Here is an 18,968-nt window from a genome sequence, read left to right as displayed (position 1 = left end):
GTTGAGCAAACACTGACTGGATCCCCAAGCTTGGCAGCAAGAAAGAAAACTCAGGAAATATGGCCTGAACGACATCAAGTCCTCTAGTCTGGTGTTTATGAAAGGAGGTGAGTAACTAATCAACATGCATATAACATACTGAGCACCTACTGTGAGCACCCAGCCAGGCCCCAGGGACATCAGAGCCCGGTTCGAGGCTCAAGGCCTCCAGGCCTTCGTGGTCTGGTTTCTACTTCCCTTTTCTTATTCAAGAGAACGTCCGGCTGTGCGTACTTACCACCGTTTCCCAAACCAGCACCAGGGCTGACGCCATGCAGGTCATCGGGTAACTTGGGAACAAGGCCACTAGGAGAGAACATGTGCATAAGAGATGAGTTAGTGTTTGAACAACAGAGACTGTGAAGAGTGCCTAGACTGCACATGACAACCATCAGGCCAACCAGGGACCAACAGCTGAGCTGCCTGGGAGGCATGCAGTGCAGACGACAAGAACTCAAGCTCTGGGGCTGAGTGCTAGCTCCAACCCTTAACAGCCAAGTGACCTTCAGCACCGGCGGTCATTCACTCATTCATTCATTCACTCACACCAGTGCTCTGTGTGCCGCGTACAGAGGCACGGTGCCGAATTTAAGCTACTTAAGTTTCTGAATTTCACAATCTGAATCTGTTACATGGGGGTACGGCTCTAGCTGCAAAGATTAAATGAGTTAATTACATAAACACTTAATAAGTGACATCCATTGTTTTTGTCATTACTATTATTCATATGCCTACCACAACCAAAAAGTACGCGTTCAAGAATCAGGCACCAATCCAGGTGCTTTAAGAATGTCGAAATGCAAAATGCACTGATCCAAAAAGTTTTACCAGGAGAATTATAAAACCGGGTTCAGTGGAGAGCTGGTGACACTGACAGAACACGAAACCATAAAAGGAGGTGTGGCTTAACCCAGAAGACACTTCCCTGGATTCTGTTCTCAGCTCTGCGACGTACCTCTTTGCTTCCTTCAGCTGTGAAAGAAGAGGCGCGGCTACTTCACAGAGTAACGGACAATTAAACAAGACACAAAGTGCCCAGCAAGGTTACCTGGCATACTGTGGGGACCCCATAAACGGGAGCAAAATATCACTGTCACCTTGACACTTATAGCCCTTTATAATTTATAAGTGACCATCATGAGCGCTACCCAATTCCCTGAGGGTCCACACATTTTTCAAAGGAAGGCACTGAGACCCAGATCATTTCAGGGGCCTCGCCAGTCACATGACAGTTGGGAGGAGAACCAAGTCCAGAATCCGAGCCCAGTGAAACCTCCCTGTCCCAAGCTGTAAACTAGGAGTTGGTGGAGGCTCCGCTTGACTTCTTGGCACTTTGCTCTTTCTTCTAAGTCTAAATCCATTCTGGTCCTAAGACAATTCTGACTGATCACCAAAGTTTAAAGTTGGAATGCACCTCCAAGATGAGGGCCAAGCAAAAAACTGAATATCATTAAATTCCAACATCAACAGAATGAATACATAAAATGTGTCCGCTATAAAGATAACTGAATAAAACTTAAGTAGACTCTGTCCTCAATTAAGAAAAAACCATATATACTAAAGTAACCTCAAATGCTTCTTGGAAATTAGGTGGGCTACAAACACATAATGAGACAAAGGAAATCTTAAAAATCATCATTTGTAGGAAAATGAGAGATATTTCCTTTCTAATTTTGTGTAAGTCTCCATTTCCTTCAATAAGCATCACTAGAAAGGACAAACTCCATATTTTTTCTTTCTTCTTTTTTTTAAAAAAAGCTTTTATTTATTTAAGTGCGTTTTTCCAGGACCCATCAGCTCCAAGTCAAGTAGTTGTTCCAATCTAGTTGTGGAGGGCGCAGCTCACAGTGGCCCATGTGGGGATCGAACCGGCAACCCTGGTGTTACGACCATCGCGCTCTAACCAACTGAGCTAACCGGCCGCCCCACGAACTCCATTTTCTAAACTGAATTTTAAAAATTAAAATCAAGTTCAACCACCACCTTTTGCAGATGGTGGTCCAGAGGCCCAGGGCACACACCAGGTTATTGCTTGAGCGTAGGCTCCAGTCGAGTCTCTGCCTTCGCAACCTGGGGTTCTCCCCACCACAGCCACTGAATTCTTCCCACTGGCTGAAATGGCCCATCCATTATGCAAGCCAAAATCAATCACGGTTAAAAACCACCTGGTAGGCAAAGCCAAAGAATTTGGTCTTAGACAAGTTTCCGAGAGGCAAACACTAAAGTTTGAAAAATGACATCTGACATCCCAACTCTCAGAAGAAACCACTATGCAATGCAGGAATTCCTGTCTGGTTCCTCCCAAATTTCCACTTGGGCTTTACCTACCCACTTTCTAAACTCTATGTGTCTGTCATCCGCACAACCCAGTCGGTTGCAGCTACCCTTCCAGCGCTAAGCAGCTCCCTCTTCCCGTTCCGATCACTCATTTTCAGCCTGGGAACGAAGGCTGGGGCTTCATGGAGCCCCCCAAGAAATCAAAACTATGCAAGCAAAGGAAGACGACTCAGATGTGGTTTTCACATGGTACAGATGGGGGAAAGTAAGGCCCAGAAAGGGGAAGGGACTTACTTGCTCAAAATCACAAAGCATTAGCAGCAAAGCTGAGAGCAAAATCCAGCATACTCCTAACAAACCTACCCTGGAGGGCGCCCACGCTGAGTGGGCCCACACGTGGGACAGGACAGGCAGCCTCCCACGTACACCTCACCACAGCCCTTCTGTGGCAGGTGGTACTTTTTAAATGCTGCCATTTGTTTAAATGAGGAAGCTGCGGCCCAGCACAGTTCGTCAGCTGCCCAACCCAAGCTGGCCTGATTTCCAGCCCCCGCTCTTCCCGCGTCACCACCCTGGAGCCTCTAACACCTTCCGCGAGGGGGCTGTGGCAAGGTCCAAATGAACCAAAGCAGCGAGTGCCAGTGAGTGCTGGGCAGCGCAGAGCCACGCAGCTGCTGTCGATCAAGTGGAGAACTATTTGCTGAGGAAACGAATGGACACTCACCTGAGCTTTGCCCCCTCATCCTCCTACCTTGCTCTGCAGCCACTAAAAAGGAACAGTCCCTTTCTGGGCCTGTATATGGCAGCAACAACTGTCCATTCACGCCACAGACCCAACAAGGCCTAAGTGTTTCACTGCTGAAGGGCAGACAGCCATGGGAGGGACTGGACATCACACTCAGGAAACAATTACACCAACAAGTACACTTTTGTTTGTCTTCAATAATTCGTTTGTCATTCCCTGTTGTTTATTCTTAGAGAAGTAATATTATAAACACAAAAATACAGATAAGCCTGAAGTTCTCAGACTACTCCTCACTCCTGTCTTAATCTCCTCCTAAGAGGTAACCACTGTTATCAGCAAGACATGTATCCTCCCAGACCTTTGTCTAAGTCCGAGGTGTGATCAAAAGATATGGTGAGTGTTTAAATTAAAAAAATGTTATTACAGTAAAAGACACATTGCCGTTAATCCCCCTCAAAACACTCCTCCTCACTTCAAACACACTTATCCCATCGTTCTCGCCACTTTCTGAAGAAGTTCTGGAAGTCCTCTTTCATGAGTGTCTTTAGTTCATCCTCCATCATGATAAAGTTCCATGTCACACATGGCTTCTGGTACATGGCAATTTCTGTCAAATAAAAACATTATGGTGTGTCCTCATTCACCTTATTCACCGGATCTGGAACCGTACAACTTCTGGCTCTTCCCCAAAGTCAAAATGACCATGAAAGGTAAACGTTTTGAATTGATTCAGGACATCAAGGCAGCCACAACAGCGCAACTAAAAACACTCAGGAAAGAGGACTTCCAGAACGGCTTCAGAAAGTAGCATGAACGATGGGATGTGTTCAAAGCAAGGGGGAGTATTTTGAGGGGGATTAATGGCAATGTGTCTTTTACTGTAATAAATTTTTTTTATTTAAACATTCACCGTATTTTTTTATCGTACCTCATATTTATATACATAGAGAGTTTTATTTTGTGGCTTAAAAATAAATACATGCAATCAAACTGTATATATTATTCTGCAGCATCTTTCCTTCACTTAATGTATCCTAAGGACGTTTTCATGACAGTACAAATACATCTACCTCAATATTTCTACAGCATTATTTTTCAACCTTTATTATTGCCCATGACCCATAGAAGTAAATATATTACCCTAAATTCTTGAAATGCTTTCTATTCTGTTCTATTCCATTTTTTAAAATTCTGGATGCGACCTTCTAAATTAAATTTCATGAGTTGCCAATGGGTCACAGTCTAAAAGACACTTTTGAAAGGATCTGTATTTACCAATCCCCTGATGTAATTCAATTTGTTTCCAAGTTCTTCCTTTTACAAACAATACTGTACAAATATCCTCATACAGGTCTCATGCACATGCATGAGGATTTCTCAAGGATAGATAAGAAGTAGAATTGCTGGATCAAAACATAGTCACATTTTTTTATGGGCAAAGGATTTGAAAATATACAAATAGCCAATAAGCACATGAAAAAATACTCAACATCATTAGTCATTAGGGGAATGCAAATAATCAATACCACAATGAGATACCGTATGGCACCTCCAAGGACGGCTATAACCAAATGACAGACAAGAATAAGTGCTGGTGAGGCTATGGAGAAACAGGAACCCTCAGACACTGCTGATGAGCATATAAAATGATGCAGCTACTTTGGCAAAGAGCTGGACAGTTCCTCAAAATGTTAAATACAATGTGACCCAGCAATTATGCATAAATACGTGACCCAGCAATTCCACTCCCAGGTATATATGCAAAGAGAAATGAAAACATACTTCTATACAAATAAGTGTTCATAGCAATATTATTCATAATAGCCAAAAAAGTAAAAATAACCCAAATGTCATCTGCCAATGAATGAATAAACAAAAGGTGGTACATATACAAAATGGAATATTATTCAGCCATAAAAAGGAATGAAGTACCGACACATGGTGCCACATGGATGAATCTCCCAAAACATAGCATACTGTAAGATCCCATATATATGAAATGTCCAGAATAGGTAATTCTATAGACAAAAAGTAGATTACGATTGACTAGGATTGAGGTAGGGGGAAGCAGGAAAGGGGAGTGTTATGGACCAAATATGTGTCCCCCCAAAATTCATGTTGAAACCCTCCCCTCCCCATGTGATGGTATTAAGAGGTGGGGTTTGGGGAGGTAATTAGGGTTAGATGAGGTCATAAGGGTGGGGTCCCCGTGAGTGAGATTAGGGCCCTTATAAGAGCTGAGAGAAAGCGTCTTCTCTCTACTCTCTTTCCCATGAGGATACAAGGAGGGTTCAGCAGTGTGCAACCCAGGTAAGGGGCTCACTAACCTGACCGTGCCTGCACCCTGATTTTGGACTTCCAGCCTCTAAAATGGTGAGAAATAATTTCTGTTGTCTGTAAGTCACCCAGTCTGTGGTACCCAGCTGACTGAGACGCCTAATAGGCACAATTTTTTGGATGATGAAAATGTTCTAAAATTAGATTATACTGATGGTTGCACAATTTTGTAAACATACCAAAAAATCATTAAACAGTATATTTTAAATGGGTGAACTTCATAGCATATAAATTATAATTCAATAAAATTGTTAAAAAACAAAAACATAAAAACACCAGGCACACTTTTAATGTTAACAGATAATGCCAAATTGTGTTCCAGAAAGACTGTGCCAGTGGACTGAGTGCACTTTTTCAGTGATTACAAAGCAGCATTTCACTACTAAATATGGAGGCCATGTGTACATGGCATTTATCTTTTCAGAGACTGAACAAAATTGATTCATTCAGTAAACATTTGTTGAGCCTCTACTATGTGCCAGACACGGTCCCAGGTCTAAAGATACAGTGGGTTACAAGCCAGACACGCTCCCTGCCCTCAATGAGCTTACACTGGTGAGGAGGAGTGCTCTCCTCAAAGCTCACAGTCGAGGGGCACCCCCGATCCCAGGTCAGCCTTGGCTCAAGCTTTCAAGCCTTCACTAGAAATCTCATTCCACCATCATCTTCCTCAACCTCCTTCTACAAAATTCCATAAAGGCACTCTTTGCCTGAGAAAGTACACACTTTTAGGAAAATACAAACCTATAGGAAAACACTTCTTTTTTGGTCTGCCCCATAGCAGTCAGTAAACTCTTAATGGCCATGTAATGGAGGAACCTAGATGAAGATGAAGAATCTTCCTAGGTCTTACGAAGCTCATAGTTAGGGAGAGGCAGAATCCTGGGCATGAAAACAAAGGGATGGATCCAGGGTTGTGGGCACAGAGAATTTTGTCCAGGAAACAGTAGAATCTGATAACAAAATCAGCAAACATTCAATGTGCTCCCTAGTAGGAGCCAGGCACTTAATATACAGAATCTCGCTTCATCCAGACACCCAATAAAATAGATATTATCACTGAAGAGAAACTGAGGCTCAGAAGGGTTAAGTGAATTACTCAAGCAATACAGCTAGTAACTGGTGGGAGCAGGAGTCAAGCACAGTCATCCTGAGTACAGAGGTCATTCCTAGTCTGGCCCATCAACTTCACAGCCGCCTTGGTCCTCCCTCTCCCTACTCTGTCTCCTCCCCGGGCTCACCTGGCTGCCAGACTCCTTGTCATGAGTGCCCTGTCCTTTCTTACTTCTCGGCCTGTGCACTCGCTGTTCCTGCTGCTTGGCTTGCCCTCCCTCCACCCCTTTGCCATATTAATGCCTACTGTTTTTGGGAGGACCAAGGAGGCTGTGAAGTTGATGGGCCAGACAGGTTCTCTGACCACCACCAGGCAGGGCTTACAAAGGGCCTTAGCTTGGGCAAGGTTCCTGGGGCCGGAATCTGGGCCTAAATCTCACAGGGCTGGAGCTCTTTGGGGCACCCACAGGTGATCAGGTTTGGAGGGAGTGATGCACACTGTCCTAATTCAACAGAAGTCTGAGCATAAACTGGACTCCAGTTTAGTCTCTAAAACTGGGGCTTGGAAATTACCAAGCACGAGAGTACTCATATTAGCAGAAGACAAGGTGACTTCATTCTAGGGATTTTTCTCTTCCACTGTGACCACCTAATGGAGAACCTGGCTCTCAGAACATTTCTGCCGTTCTTTAAGGGCCAATTCAAGTCCTAGCAGCTTCGTGGAATCTTCCAGAATCCTCTCAGAATGGTTCAGAGAACTAACTGGAAAGCCGAACAGGATACTGAGAGCCAGGCTTTGGAGTCAGTAGGCCTGGATTTACATCCTGGCTCGATCATGTACTTTTTGTGGAGCCCAGACTATCCACCTCCCTGAGCCTCACGGCCCTCACCTGTGAAAAGGGGCTAATACTGTCACCTAAAAAGATCGCTTTTTATTCAGCGTTAACAAATAGCTACTGAACCCCATTTATGAGCCAGATACCTGGTCAGGACCTAGGGCTACAAAGATGATTAAAATGCAGCCCCTGCTCGTAAACAAATAGGTCAGAGTCTAATCCGGGAGACAGAGAAGTTAACTGCACACCTGCACTGTCCAATACCAGCGTCATCGGCCACGTGTGCCCACTGAGCACCTGACATGTGGGTAACCCAAGCTGGGAAGTGCTGCAAGTGTAAAATACATACCAGACTCCAAAGAGTCAGTAAGACAGAAAAGAACATAAACTATCTCATTAATAACAGTTTGCTGTTTACAAGTTAGAATGATCATATATGAAAATACTGAGTTAAATAAAATATATTATTAAAGTTATTTTTCACCTGTTTCTTTTTACTTTTTTAATGTGGCTACTAGAAAATTTTCAATTACATATGTTGCTCAATTATATTTCTATTGGACAGCGCTAGTCAGTAAATCCAGTGAGGTGAACAAGGGCTGCAATAGGGCCAGTGACGGATGGGGTGGCTAGAAGAGTACAGAGGACCCACGTGGGGATGAGGGACTGTCAGTGAAGCCTTCCTCGCAGTGACATCTAAATTGAGACCTGAAAAACAGTAGGCATTAATATGGCAAAGGGGTGGAGGGAGGGCAAGCCAAGTAGCAGGAACAGCAAGTGCACAGGCTGAGAAGTAAGAAAGGACAGGGCATTCATGACAAAGAGTCTGGCAGCCAGGTGAGCCCGGGGAGGAGACAGAGTAGGGAGAGGGAGGACCAAGGAGGCTGTGAAGTTGATGGGCCAGACTAGGCAGGACCCTGGAAGCTGCATTAAAGAACTCCACCCTGAGTTTGGAAAGGAGCCGGGGAGGGTCTGAGCAGGTAAGTAAGAGATTAGTTGCCAGGAATGTATGCAGCCCCTGCCTGGGTGCTGCGAAGTCAGGGAGAGGAAGGAAGGGAGACTATCTGATGATCTGCTGAGTTGCTGGATCAGACACTGGGCTAAAACCCTTTTAGACTCACCCACTTTACAGATGATGAAAACTGAGGCTCGCAGAGAATAAGTGACTTGTCCAACGTCACACGATTGATAAGTGGCAGAACTGGGATTGAAACCCACCAGCTAGGTCTGGCCAACTAGCACTGAGATGAGAAAAGCTGTCTGAGAGAATAATGGACTTTATCTTAACGGCCATGAGAAGCATTAAACATAAAGTACAGACTGTGGGGATCAGATGTACATTTTAGAAAGAGCTTTCAAGCTGTGGTATAAAGGACTATTAGGGGCATGAAGGAAAATATGACAATCAGGTGAGAGGTCGTCCCCCAACATATCTGGGTAGTCTAGTAAGATGAAGAGAAAGGGACATGAGCTGCCACAGGATCCAATTAGGCAGGAGCTGCAAAGGGCCTGCTCGACCTCCACCTTATACACAGTAGGTTCTCAATAAACAAAGTAAGCATTTGTCCAGGTTTGCCCATGATTGGACCTGTTTATGCCTGCTGTCCAGGCATTTGTATTAACTGTGCCCATTTCACTCTTAAAAGCGTCTGGGTTTACACAACAAATAACATGGTCACCCTTTCAATTAGGGTCTGTTGACTAAAAGAAGCGGCCTGTCCCTCGCAGATTTGGATAAACACTGCGGATTCTCAGTCAGGCTCTCCTCTGAGTCCTTCTACACACTGTCCAACCAGGAGCCCTGGGCAACCAAAGGGCCCTGGCCCTGGGGCAGTGCCCGGCTCTGTCAGGCCTTCCTGCCAGAAGGAGAGAGACCAGTGCCACCAGCAATGTGGACGCCAACTGCCTCGTTGGACAGGTCCTTTGGGAGGCCACTCTCTCTCGACCATTATTCCCCATTCTGTATTACTACTGACGATGACGGCGGCAACACAGTCCATTTTTAGGCACTGATTATGTGCCAGGCATTACACTTGCCAAGCAAACTGCTGGACAGGGGCAGACACCTTCTCCTTTACCTCTCACCCCGACTCTGTTGGGTGGATTTTACTAGTAGCCCCATTTTACAGACGAGGAGGCAGGCTAAGCCACTCTACCAAGGTCACACAGCTAGTTAGTTTAAAGGGCTGGACTTGAATGCAATTCTGTTCAACTCCAGCCAAGGTTCTTAACCTCTGCCTCAGTCTTGGTGGCCACTATGTGACCCCCTAGCAAAGTGTGCACAGACCAACTACACTCACCATAATGACAGCAAACCCCCGGTCCTGCCCCCAACCAGCCTCCACTAAGGGTCCACTCTCAGAGGTCCCCCTCCTCCCGCTCTTTCGGAGAATCCCTTACCTGTCCCTCACATCCTCTCCCTCGTATGTCCCGAAATACGACAGGCGGGTGTGGTGCAGGTCGTACCCCCAGCCCCCTACTCAGTATCAGCTGGTGGGTCCCTAAGGAGGCGCCCCGCACCCCCAAGACACCCACCTTGCACACCGCCCCTGTCTGCAAACCTTCAAACACCCTCAAGAGCAAAGCCCAAGTCTCCGCTGGATCGAACCCTCAACAGCGGGAACCCCGACCCGGTGATCGCGAACCCCCAAAATCCGGGCCGCACCTGCAGCCGCTGAGCGTCCCGGGGAGCGTGACGTCCTCTTCCAACACCGAGTCCATCACGGACACAGAGGAGGGGGCAGCACTGGTGTTCGTGGCAGCGGCACCGCCGGGTCCCCACGCGGTCGCGACCCGCCGGGCTCCCCAGGTCCCCGCCCCCTCCAATCCAGCTCTGGTTCGGACTCTGGCGGCGCCGCTGGAATTCAAACCGCAGCCGCCGCCATCTTTCCCGGCGCTTCTTCCTACGGAAACGAGGCGGGGTCACCGAGGCGCTTTCGCTGAAGCCGGCCGGCCGCGGCCCGAAGCCGGGCAGGGATGCGCGGGCAGGCGCCATCTTAACAAAGGGCAGAGCGCCCGCGCTTGGGCCCGCGAGCCGAACGAAAGAGGGCCCGGCTGCCATTTTTTGTGAGGGTATCCAGGCCGCGGCAGGGCGGGCGCCATCTTTGCTGAGGGCAAAGCCGGCCCGGGTCCGTTAATTTAAGCGGGAGTTAGGAATGCAGCCCCTCGGATGCTCAGAATTCGTGAAACCTGGGGTGTGTGTTTTTCTAGGGTAATGACCCCGAACCTTACAGTGTGCGCTTCCAAAAGGCGTCCGCCTTGACTTGAAACTCAGATAATCGGGTGCCGCTTCGCTTTAGAAAAATCCAACCTGTAGAATCCCAACTCAGGTAGTAACTTGTACACTTAGTCTGAAACAAATAAGCTCCTTCCTGTGAGCCAAGTGGTCAGCGGCACTTGCTATCCAGTCTGTCGCCTAATGATTCGTTATTACCTTTAGGGCTCAGACGCACCTGAGGTCAGCAAACTGAGGCACACGGAGAGGAAGTGACTCGCCCAAAGTCATGCACGGTAAGTTTGTCACCTCAAGCCAGATCTGTGGCTCCTGCCAGCTGCATCAGGGATCCCTGCATAACCCTGGCTACCTTCCTTAAAGCAGAGCCATCACCAAACCCCTGGATAATCGGGGCAGAACTTGGCCAGTGAACTCAACCTTCGTCTCCCAATCTCAAGGTTGCTACCCGGAAAGCCCAGGATGAAAATATCTGGAAAAGATGGGCAAGTGGGTAGATGGTGACTCTCCCTACAATCATGTATAAGACCACCCTCACCCTCAGTTTCCTCATTCTTCAATTTAAGTGTTACTTCCCAAAAGAGGCCTTCTCTAATCCTCGAATGTAAATCAAGCCCTTTCTTATAATCTCAGCAAGGGTGTTTTTCCTTTGTGGCACTTACCACATTTTGCAAGTATAACAATTTCTGCGTTTTGGGTTTTTTTAATGTCTTCCTCTTGCACTAAACTGGAAGCTCCATAAGGGCAGAGACTGTGTTGCGAAGTGTTTACTGTTATATCTCCCACAACTATCACACCCACCAGGTGTTTAAATATATATGTTGAAGGAATGATTCAATCTGGAAAATGGGGCTAAAACCTACTCGGCAAGGTTTTCGTCATGATGTAAGAATGACCTGAGATACCTTTAGTAACTCAGTCAGTGGTGATCCCATGGATCCCATTCTCTCTCTCTCTGTCTCTCTCTCTCTGTCTCTCTCTCTGTCTCTCTCTCTCCCTCCCTCCCTCCCTCCCTCCCTCCCTCCACCCCACCAAACACCACCTTAGTAGTGACACCTACAAAGCTCATGGTGATGGTGTACACCTGTCCCTCTTGCTTCCCCAGATCTTCAACCACCCCTAGAATCAGCAATAAAATAACAGTCTGCGAGAGTGTGCAGAAACCTGCAGCATGCCGCATGCCCTGCCCCAGGGAAGGGGCAATCCTTGAACCCCTGAAACCAACAGTTCTTCCCAAGACTACATATGTCCAACAGCAAGGAAGCTGGGGTGTCAGGATTCCCACCCTGGTTTGGCCACCAACTCTCTGTGATCTTTGGCGGACCATCCCTCTTCTCTGGGCCTCAGTTTCTACATCTGTAAAATAACAGGGTTGGGCTGGATGGATGTCTCAGGACCTCCCAGCTCTGGAGGTGATTTCTACTAATGCACAAGCAACTCTGTTCTGGTGAGGAAGGCTAAGTTACAAATCATCACTTCCCAGATGGGGGAACTAACTTTCCATCAAGCAGGCGAAAGCTCTTGAGAAAGAAAACAAGGAAGAGGACTTCACATATTCTGAGCATCTTTTATGTGCCACTTGTGCCAGGCATGTCACATGTACCACCTCATTTTACCATCACCACAGCCCTCTGGAGTAGGCGCTATTATCCCCATTTCTCTTACAGGCGAGAAGACTGAGGCTGAAAGAGGTAAAAAGAACTTTCTCAAGGTCTCACTGCTGGTAAGTGGCAGAGCTGGGATTTGAGGTCAGGTCCTCTCAACACCAACACCCTAATTGTTTCAGACAGCCTGTCTTCCCTATTTGTTTCTTTTTCTCCACTTTAGAATTTATAATTAAGAGGTGATGTCTACATCCATACAACAGAATTTCAGAGACGTGTTCGCCAGACTCTACTCCTTGGGCAACTGCTTCAAGGCGGCCACAAGGTGAATCTTAGTGTGGGCAGTAATGAATGCAGGACTGGAAGTCTAGGCACCTGGATTCTCACTCCAGAAACTCCTGCAACTTACTTATTCTGTGACTTGGCGTCCCTTCTGCTTACTCCTCCTTGGTTTTCCCACGTGTCAAATGGGGCAGACAATGCTGAGCTCACATAGTTGCAGTATCCTATTAGATACTTTGGAAACTGTAAAGAAATAGAGTTCTCCTTATTTAATCCATTGCCCCATTCGGCAAATGACGGTGTTCCTGGATGGTGTGCTACACCCTTTAGTGAACCTGGAAACTGAAAATAGAATCAATCGTACAAAGGATAGGCTATTTGGGAAGTTGTTTTTCCTGTTTTCATGGTCAGGGACGAAGCCCTTTGCCCCGTCTCTGTCTCACCATGGCCTTTCTTTCTGCCAAGCTTGGAGGTGACGTCACTACCACCAGCTGTCTGGGCTATCTGGCGCCATCTCCTTGACAACAGCCACCCAGCCACAAAGCTGGCATTATTATTTCCTTGAGCAAGGTCATATTGAATGGCTGGGAGGAAGTAGCTTGCAGACAGATGTTTCTCATTAGGGTAGAACCCTCCTGAAGTTTTAGCAGCTCAAGCATCTCATCAAGATACATGAGCTGCCATTACTAACAGCAAGAATACCTTTTTACAGGGTCAACACATACACGTCGCTGCTGTGCACTATTTCATTTTATCCTCGTGACGCTCTGAGGTAGACTGGAATTATTGCCCTGTTCTACAGATGAGGAAACTAAGGCTCAGAGAGAGGAGAGGTTTGCCAAAGGCCACTCTTCCCTTTTCTTTCTCTCTTTCTTTTTTTAGCCTTTCATTTAGAAATAATTTCAGACTTAGAAAAAAAGGTGCAAAAATAGTGCAAAGAATCCTCTGTGGAGCCCTCATCCAGCTTCCCAAAATATTAACATCTTACATAACCATAGCACAATTGTCAAAACTAAGAAATTACATTACTGCAATATGATTTACTACAGGCCTTATTCAAATTTAATCAGTGTTCCTATTAGTGTCCTCTTTCTGGCTCAGGATCCCACGTTGCATTTAGTTGTCATGTCTCCTGACTCTCCTCCAATCTGTGGCAGTTCCTTTCTTTCTTTCATGACGTTGACAACTTTATGGAAGTTCTTGCCAGTTATTTGATCGCATGTTTCTTAATTTGGGTTCATGTGGTGTTTTCTCATGATTAGATTGGGATTATGCACTTTTGGCAAGAAAAACACACACGTGACACTGTGCCTTTCTCAGGGTATGAGAAGCCAGGTGGTGTTAAGATGTCTCACGCATTGGTGATGTTAACCCCAATCTCTTGATAAGACGGTATCTGCCAAGATTCTGTGCGGTAAGATTACTATTTTCTTATAATTAATAAGAATCTTGGGGGTGATATTTGAGACAATATAAATGTATTGTTTTTCATCAAATTTTCACCCACTAATTTTTATCATCTATTGATAATTCTTACCCAAAACAATGACTACACTGGTATTTGCCCCTTGGTGATTTCCTACTTTCATCATGCCTTCTATATTTATTAGTTACAATTCTAATGTAAGGAAGAGCTTTCTCATCTCCCCCATTTATTCAGTTGTTTATTTACATCAGTATGGACTTGTAGACACTTCCTTTATCTTATGGGTTATAATCCATTACTATCATATTTCTTTTGTTACACATTTGTCCTAGATTTGCCCATGTTGCCCTTCAAATACATAGGTGCGCCAAGATTCAAACCCAGGTCTGTCGTGTCCCCAGGTCAGCAGCTTTCCTAGCACACCACCCTGCCCCTGGCTCTTAAGAACTCCCCCAGCCAGCCTCCCCATCAGCATCCTGGACCAGTGCCCAGTCAGTACCCGCTGTCGTCTCCAGAGCATGCTGGGTACTAAGCCAGTGACGCCTTGTAGGCCCCACATCTAGCCCCAGGCTGTGCACATCATAGGTACTCAATAGTCAGATTCACTCAGGCCTGACTTTTCTCAAGATGGGAAAAGGAATGAGAAATGCCCCCTTATAAGGTGACAGCATGTAGATTCTTGGGCTAGAGAGGGTAACACTCATCAACATGATGTCACCTTAGACCTGCCAGTTCAACGTTCTGGGTTTGCTTTTTTATTTGTAACTCAGTGCATTAGACCACAATGTTGAACCCCCCCACCCCCACCCGCACTGACAGCCCATGAATAACTGGTATTAGCTGCCCTGTACTGAGCTCTTTCTATATGCCAGGCACTGTTCAAACTTTACATTCAATCCTCACAAATAACCATATGAAATGGACTGATTATGCTCCAGTTTCATAGCTGACAAACTGAGGCTCGGAGAGGAAAGGGATTTGCTTGACCACACAGCTGCTAAGTGGTGAAGCTGGGAATTGAGCCCAGATTTCACTCTAAAGCCCGTGTTCTTAGTTGCTATGCCATGGTGGCTTTCACGGAGTTACCGGTATCCTGCCTTCAGAAGCTGGTTAACGTGCACATAAGTAATTATAAATCAAAGTAAAACATCTTAAAACCCTTTGTTGTTATAAGACAAATAACAGTAAGATTCAAGGGGCACAAAGAGAAGAGATCGAGTCAGTCTGATTGAGGGGTTGGAGAAAGGTGTTTTACAAGCAAGAGCTATGCCCTACCAGACGAGGACAGAAACCTGTACACACCGTATGGGCCCTAGTTCCACACTTTTTAAGGCCAGAAGAAATAAAATAGCCGTTTGATGCAACACCATCTACAGAGCCCATATCACGCTCTTCATCCCTCCATGCTCTCTCGCAATTCAGAGAAAGTCGTTATCCTTTACGGATAAGGAAATCGAGACTCAAGAGACGTGAACAGATTTCCCCAAAGTCATACAGCAATCCAGTGACGGAGAAAGGAATTTGGACCTTAATTTCCGAATTCCCCCAAACTGGCACTCCTGAACTTTTGGAAACTTACAGAAAGCCTAGATTCGTCCCAAATCGAGATCCTCCGGCCTGAATTGATCCTCCTCAGTACCACGGCCAGATCCCTTTGCATCTAAACCCAGAAGCTGGTGAGAAGAGAGTCAAAGGCTATTGGGAAAACTATCCTAACGTGCCAAGACCTTTTGAGCACCCTTCCCAGCTGCACATTTGAATATGTAAACCAGCAGTAGTTGTAGGCAAAGAAGGGTAATTGACTCAATCAACTGTCTGGAAATTTTGCAGATTAAAAAAGGCACCGACATCTTGATTGTGACTTGCAAGAGAGGGTGTAAACTTACCTGTCACTTAAGCGCAGTGGATTTCTATTGAAAGAGCAGGTGAGGACCTAGGGAGGAAAACCACAAGTCAGTGGCCGTAGCACCTGCTTCCTCAAAGGGATGGCTGTAAGGCTGTGTGCCTTTGCACATGCCTTCCCCTCTGTCTGGCAGGCCACTCCACTGCACAGGTTGTGCCCTGCATGAGGACACCCAGCCCAAAGCAGGGGGAGGCTGAAATCCAATCCATGCTCTGCTTCCCAAGGCCGAGTCCACTCCAAAGGGCATATTTTTCTAACTCACCCAAAGGAACTCTATGCTAGTGGTTCTTATAGTCTAAAATACTTTTCCTTCCCCCTCTCGGCCTAATTCCCAGAGTTCCTCCAACCACAGTTTAAGAGAAAGTTCTGGGACCCTGTTTGGATAGCTGCCCCACCTCTGGACTTCCAGGACACCCTGGGCTTGTCTCTTTGATGGCGCTCACACAGCTCTGTAACTGTCTGTTAACTTGCTGTCTCCTCTATTAGACTGGGAGCTCCTTGAGAGCAGGACTTTATTTTAAATCAATTTTATTGAGATATGATTTACATACAATAAAATGCATCCATTTTAAGTATACATTCTGATGAGTTAGGGCAAACTTATATACCCATGTAACCACCAACCACCACACTCAAGATGTGGAACAGTGCTCCCCAAAAGAACCTTCCGGAACTTTCTGGGATGGTGGAAATGTTCCAAATCTGCACTGTCCAAAAGAGTAACCACTAACCGCATGTGACTTTTGAACCCTGCAAATGTGAATGAGGAACTGAATTTTTCGAGATTTTATCTTAATTAAATTTAAATAGCCACATGAGGTTAGCAGCTACTGTATTAGCATACGTATAAAATATTTCCATCACCCCAAAAAGTTCTGTTGCAGTCCAGACCCAGTCAATCACCCTTCTGCCTCAGGAAATCACTGGTCTACTTTCTGTCATTAAAGACTGATCTTTTCTAGAGTTTCATACAGCTAGACTCATGCAGTATGCACTCTTTTGTGTCTGGGTTCTTTTGAGAGCAGGGACTTTTCATTCTGTGTCCTAGGGTCTATTTTTAGTGTGTAGCAGATAATAAGCACTTAATAAATGTTGGTGAAAGAATGAACTAATAAATCTTAATCAGAATTAATGATCTTACCTGAAACACTTTTTTCTCCCCACCTAATAGAATACCAGAGAGGAAAAGGCCCTCACAGAGAACATTTAACTAAATCTCTTGGATGTACCTGTGGAAAAACTGAGACCGCGAGGGGTTCAATGGCCTGCCCCAGTTCACTCTGTAAGTTTATAACAGGTCATGGATTACAACCTAAATGTATAGACTCTGAAGCCTGTATTCTCCTCACTTCACAGTACAGTCAGCCCCCCTTATCCTCGGGCAGTATGTTCCAAGACCCCTCGTGGACGTCTGAAACCATGGATAGTTCCGAACCCTATATATACTATGTTTTTTCTTATACATACATACCTATAACTATGAGATTAGGCACAGTAAGAGATTAACAACAATAACTAATAATAAAACAAAACAACCATAACCAAATACTGTAATAAAAGTTTGGGAATGTGATCTCTCTCTCTCTTTCACGAACAAGACAGCTACGAAGTGACCAAGGGGTGGTATACAGCGTGGGTAGGCTGGACAAAGATACGATTCACATCCCAGGTGGGACAGAGCGGGATGGCACGAGATTTCATCATGCTACTCAGAAAAGCATGCAATTTAAAACTTACAAATTGTTTATTTCTGGAATATTCCATTTACTATTTTCGCACCACGGTGAACCATAGGTAACTAAAACTGAAGAAATGAAACCACACACAAATAAGGAGGCACTACTGTACCCACTACTCATCCGTTTCCCCTAGGCAAACATGGCAACTCTTGGGAATCCTGTGGGACCATGGGAAAGCTTATAGGACGCCATGCTACCTACTTCAGCCTCCTATGGGTGCCATCCTGGCCCCAAGCCACCCACCGAGAACAAAGGAACAGCAGCAATTCAATTTAGAAAAGTATCTCCTTTCATTCCAAACATACGTAAAACCTAGGAGTGGCCTTACTCTAATACTTGTCAGAAAACAAGCCAGCTGATGCCTGATCCAATTCTCCCCTCATTAGAGAATAACTGCATTTTTTGGTAAAGCTTTTATGGAAGACCTCTTAAATAAAAGGCAGAGTGGGAAGGAAGTATTCACTGAGGACATGGCATGTGCTGTAGACATCCCATGGCATGTAGACATCACATGTAAGATTTCATTTAGCCTCAAGGCCACCCTGAGAGGTCGGCATCATTACTCCTTTTGCAGGCAAGGAGAGTAGGTCTAAGAGCCACCGACTAGTGATTTGCCCAGCATCCCCTGGTTGTGAATCCTGCACTGGAATCCATATCTCTGCTTCCAAAGCTGATGCTCTCTGTACTACAAGCTACTGTTTTTCAGAACTCAGTGAAAGAGACTTTCTGTTGATACTCCAGATCGCATCCTTTAATTAGACAGCAATGGGTAAGTGACCCATGTTGTTGGTTGCTGGGGAACTCAGCCAAATTGGGTGTCAATTGCTAATGTAACCCTTAGCCTGGGTTCGCTGGCGTACTTCTGCCTCCTCTTCGGTATACTTAACTAATACTTTCACCCTTAATTGAATGGTTTAATGAGCTCTTGTAATAGAAAAAGTGAGGTACAGATTATAAGTAATTGTAAGTAAATGAAGTTAATTCTTTACCCAGGGCCAATACCTGTTAACATTGCTACCTTTTCACTTTTCCTGAAGGAAATTGAAAATATCACTGTTGCCAAACTCTGATCCTTGCTAGAGGATTTAAAGGCCTCTCCATTTCACACGATTCCTTTGGGGATTAATGGCCCATTGGAGTCTATACAATTTACTCAATTACCCCAAAAACGATTATCTCAACTACAACAGAATCTTAATAAACAACCATTACTATCCTTATCCTTGTCTGGAAGAATCTCATCTCTTGGTAAAAATACCTTCTTAAAATAAAGTTGGATAATCCCCTAGCTATGCTGCTTACAGATAACAATGGCCCATTTAGAAAATGTTTGGGGGAAATTAAAAAGCTGAGCTATAGCCTGCTGGTTCTGCAAGCTACTGAAAATAAAGGCAGGGAGGGGCGAGCACTAAAAGCATCCACCTAGCAGAGTAAGTCTGCTCCCTGCCCGGTCAGCACATGCCTCGATGTTGGAGGATATGCCATCCAGTCTGTG

General features: G+C 45.5%; 1 protein-coding gene and 1 long non-coding RNA gene across 7 annotated transcripts in view; one reads left to right on the top strand and one right to left on the bottom strand.

Annotated features, from left to right (window-relative positions):
* The window catches only part of CDK5RAP2 (CDK5 regulatory subunit associated protein 2), a 168,846-nt gene extending 158,551 nt beyond the window's left edge, over positions 1-10,295 (bottom strand). For all 6 annotated transcript variants that reach the window (XM_019731198.3, XM_088793159.1, XM_074330933.2 and 3 more), the window contains exons 1-2: positions 9,953-10,295; positions 278-345 (exon numbers count right to left, since the gene is read on the bottom strand). In XM_019731198.3, the coding sequence (XP_019586757.3) occupies positions 278-345; positions 9,953-10,008 (124 nt within the window). In that variant the 5' untranslated portion in view covers positions 10,009-10,295. The remainder of the gene's footprint in view (positions 1-277; positions 346-9,952) is intronic.
* Positions 10,296-10,478: 183 nt separating this feature from the next.
* LOC109447141 (uncharacterized) lies at positions 10,479-17,039 on the top strand. The gene is made up of 3 exons (XR_016019332.1): positions 10,479-10,616; positions 10,727-10,797; positions 16,906-17,039. It is a non-coding gene; the product is annotated as an uncharacterized LOC109447141 (long non-coding RNA).
* Positions 17,040-18,968: the final 1,929 nt, after the last annotated feature.

This window comes from Rhinolophus sinicus, chromosome 16 (genome assembly GCF_057876585.1).
Source record: "Rhinolophus sinicus isolate RSI-liver-muscle chromosome 16, RSI-T2T, whole genome shotgun sequence".
Classification (NCBI taxonomy): Eukaryota; Metazoa; Chordata; class Mammalia; order Chiroptera; family Rhinolophidae; genus Rhinolophus; species Rhinolophus sinicus.
The sequence above is the reverse complement of the archived record's forward strand: the minus strand, read 5'-3'. Positions and strand labels throughout refer to the sequence as shown.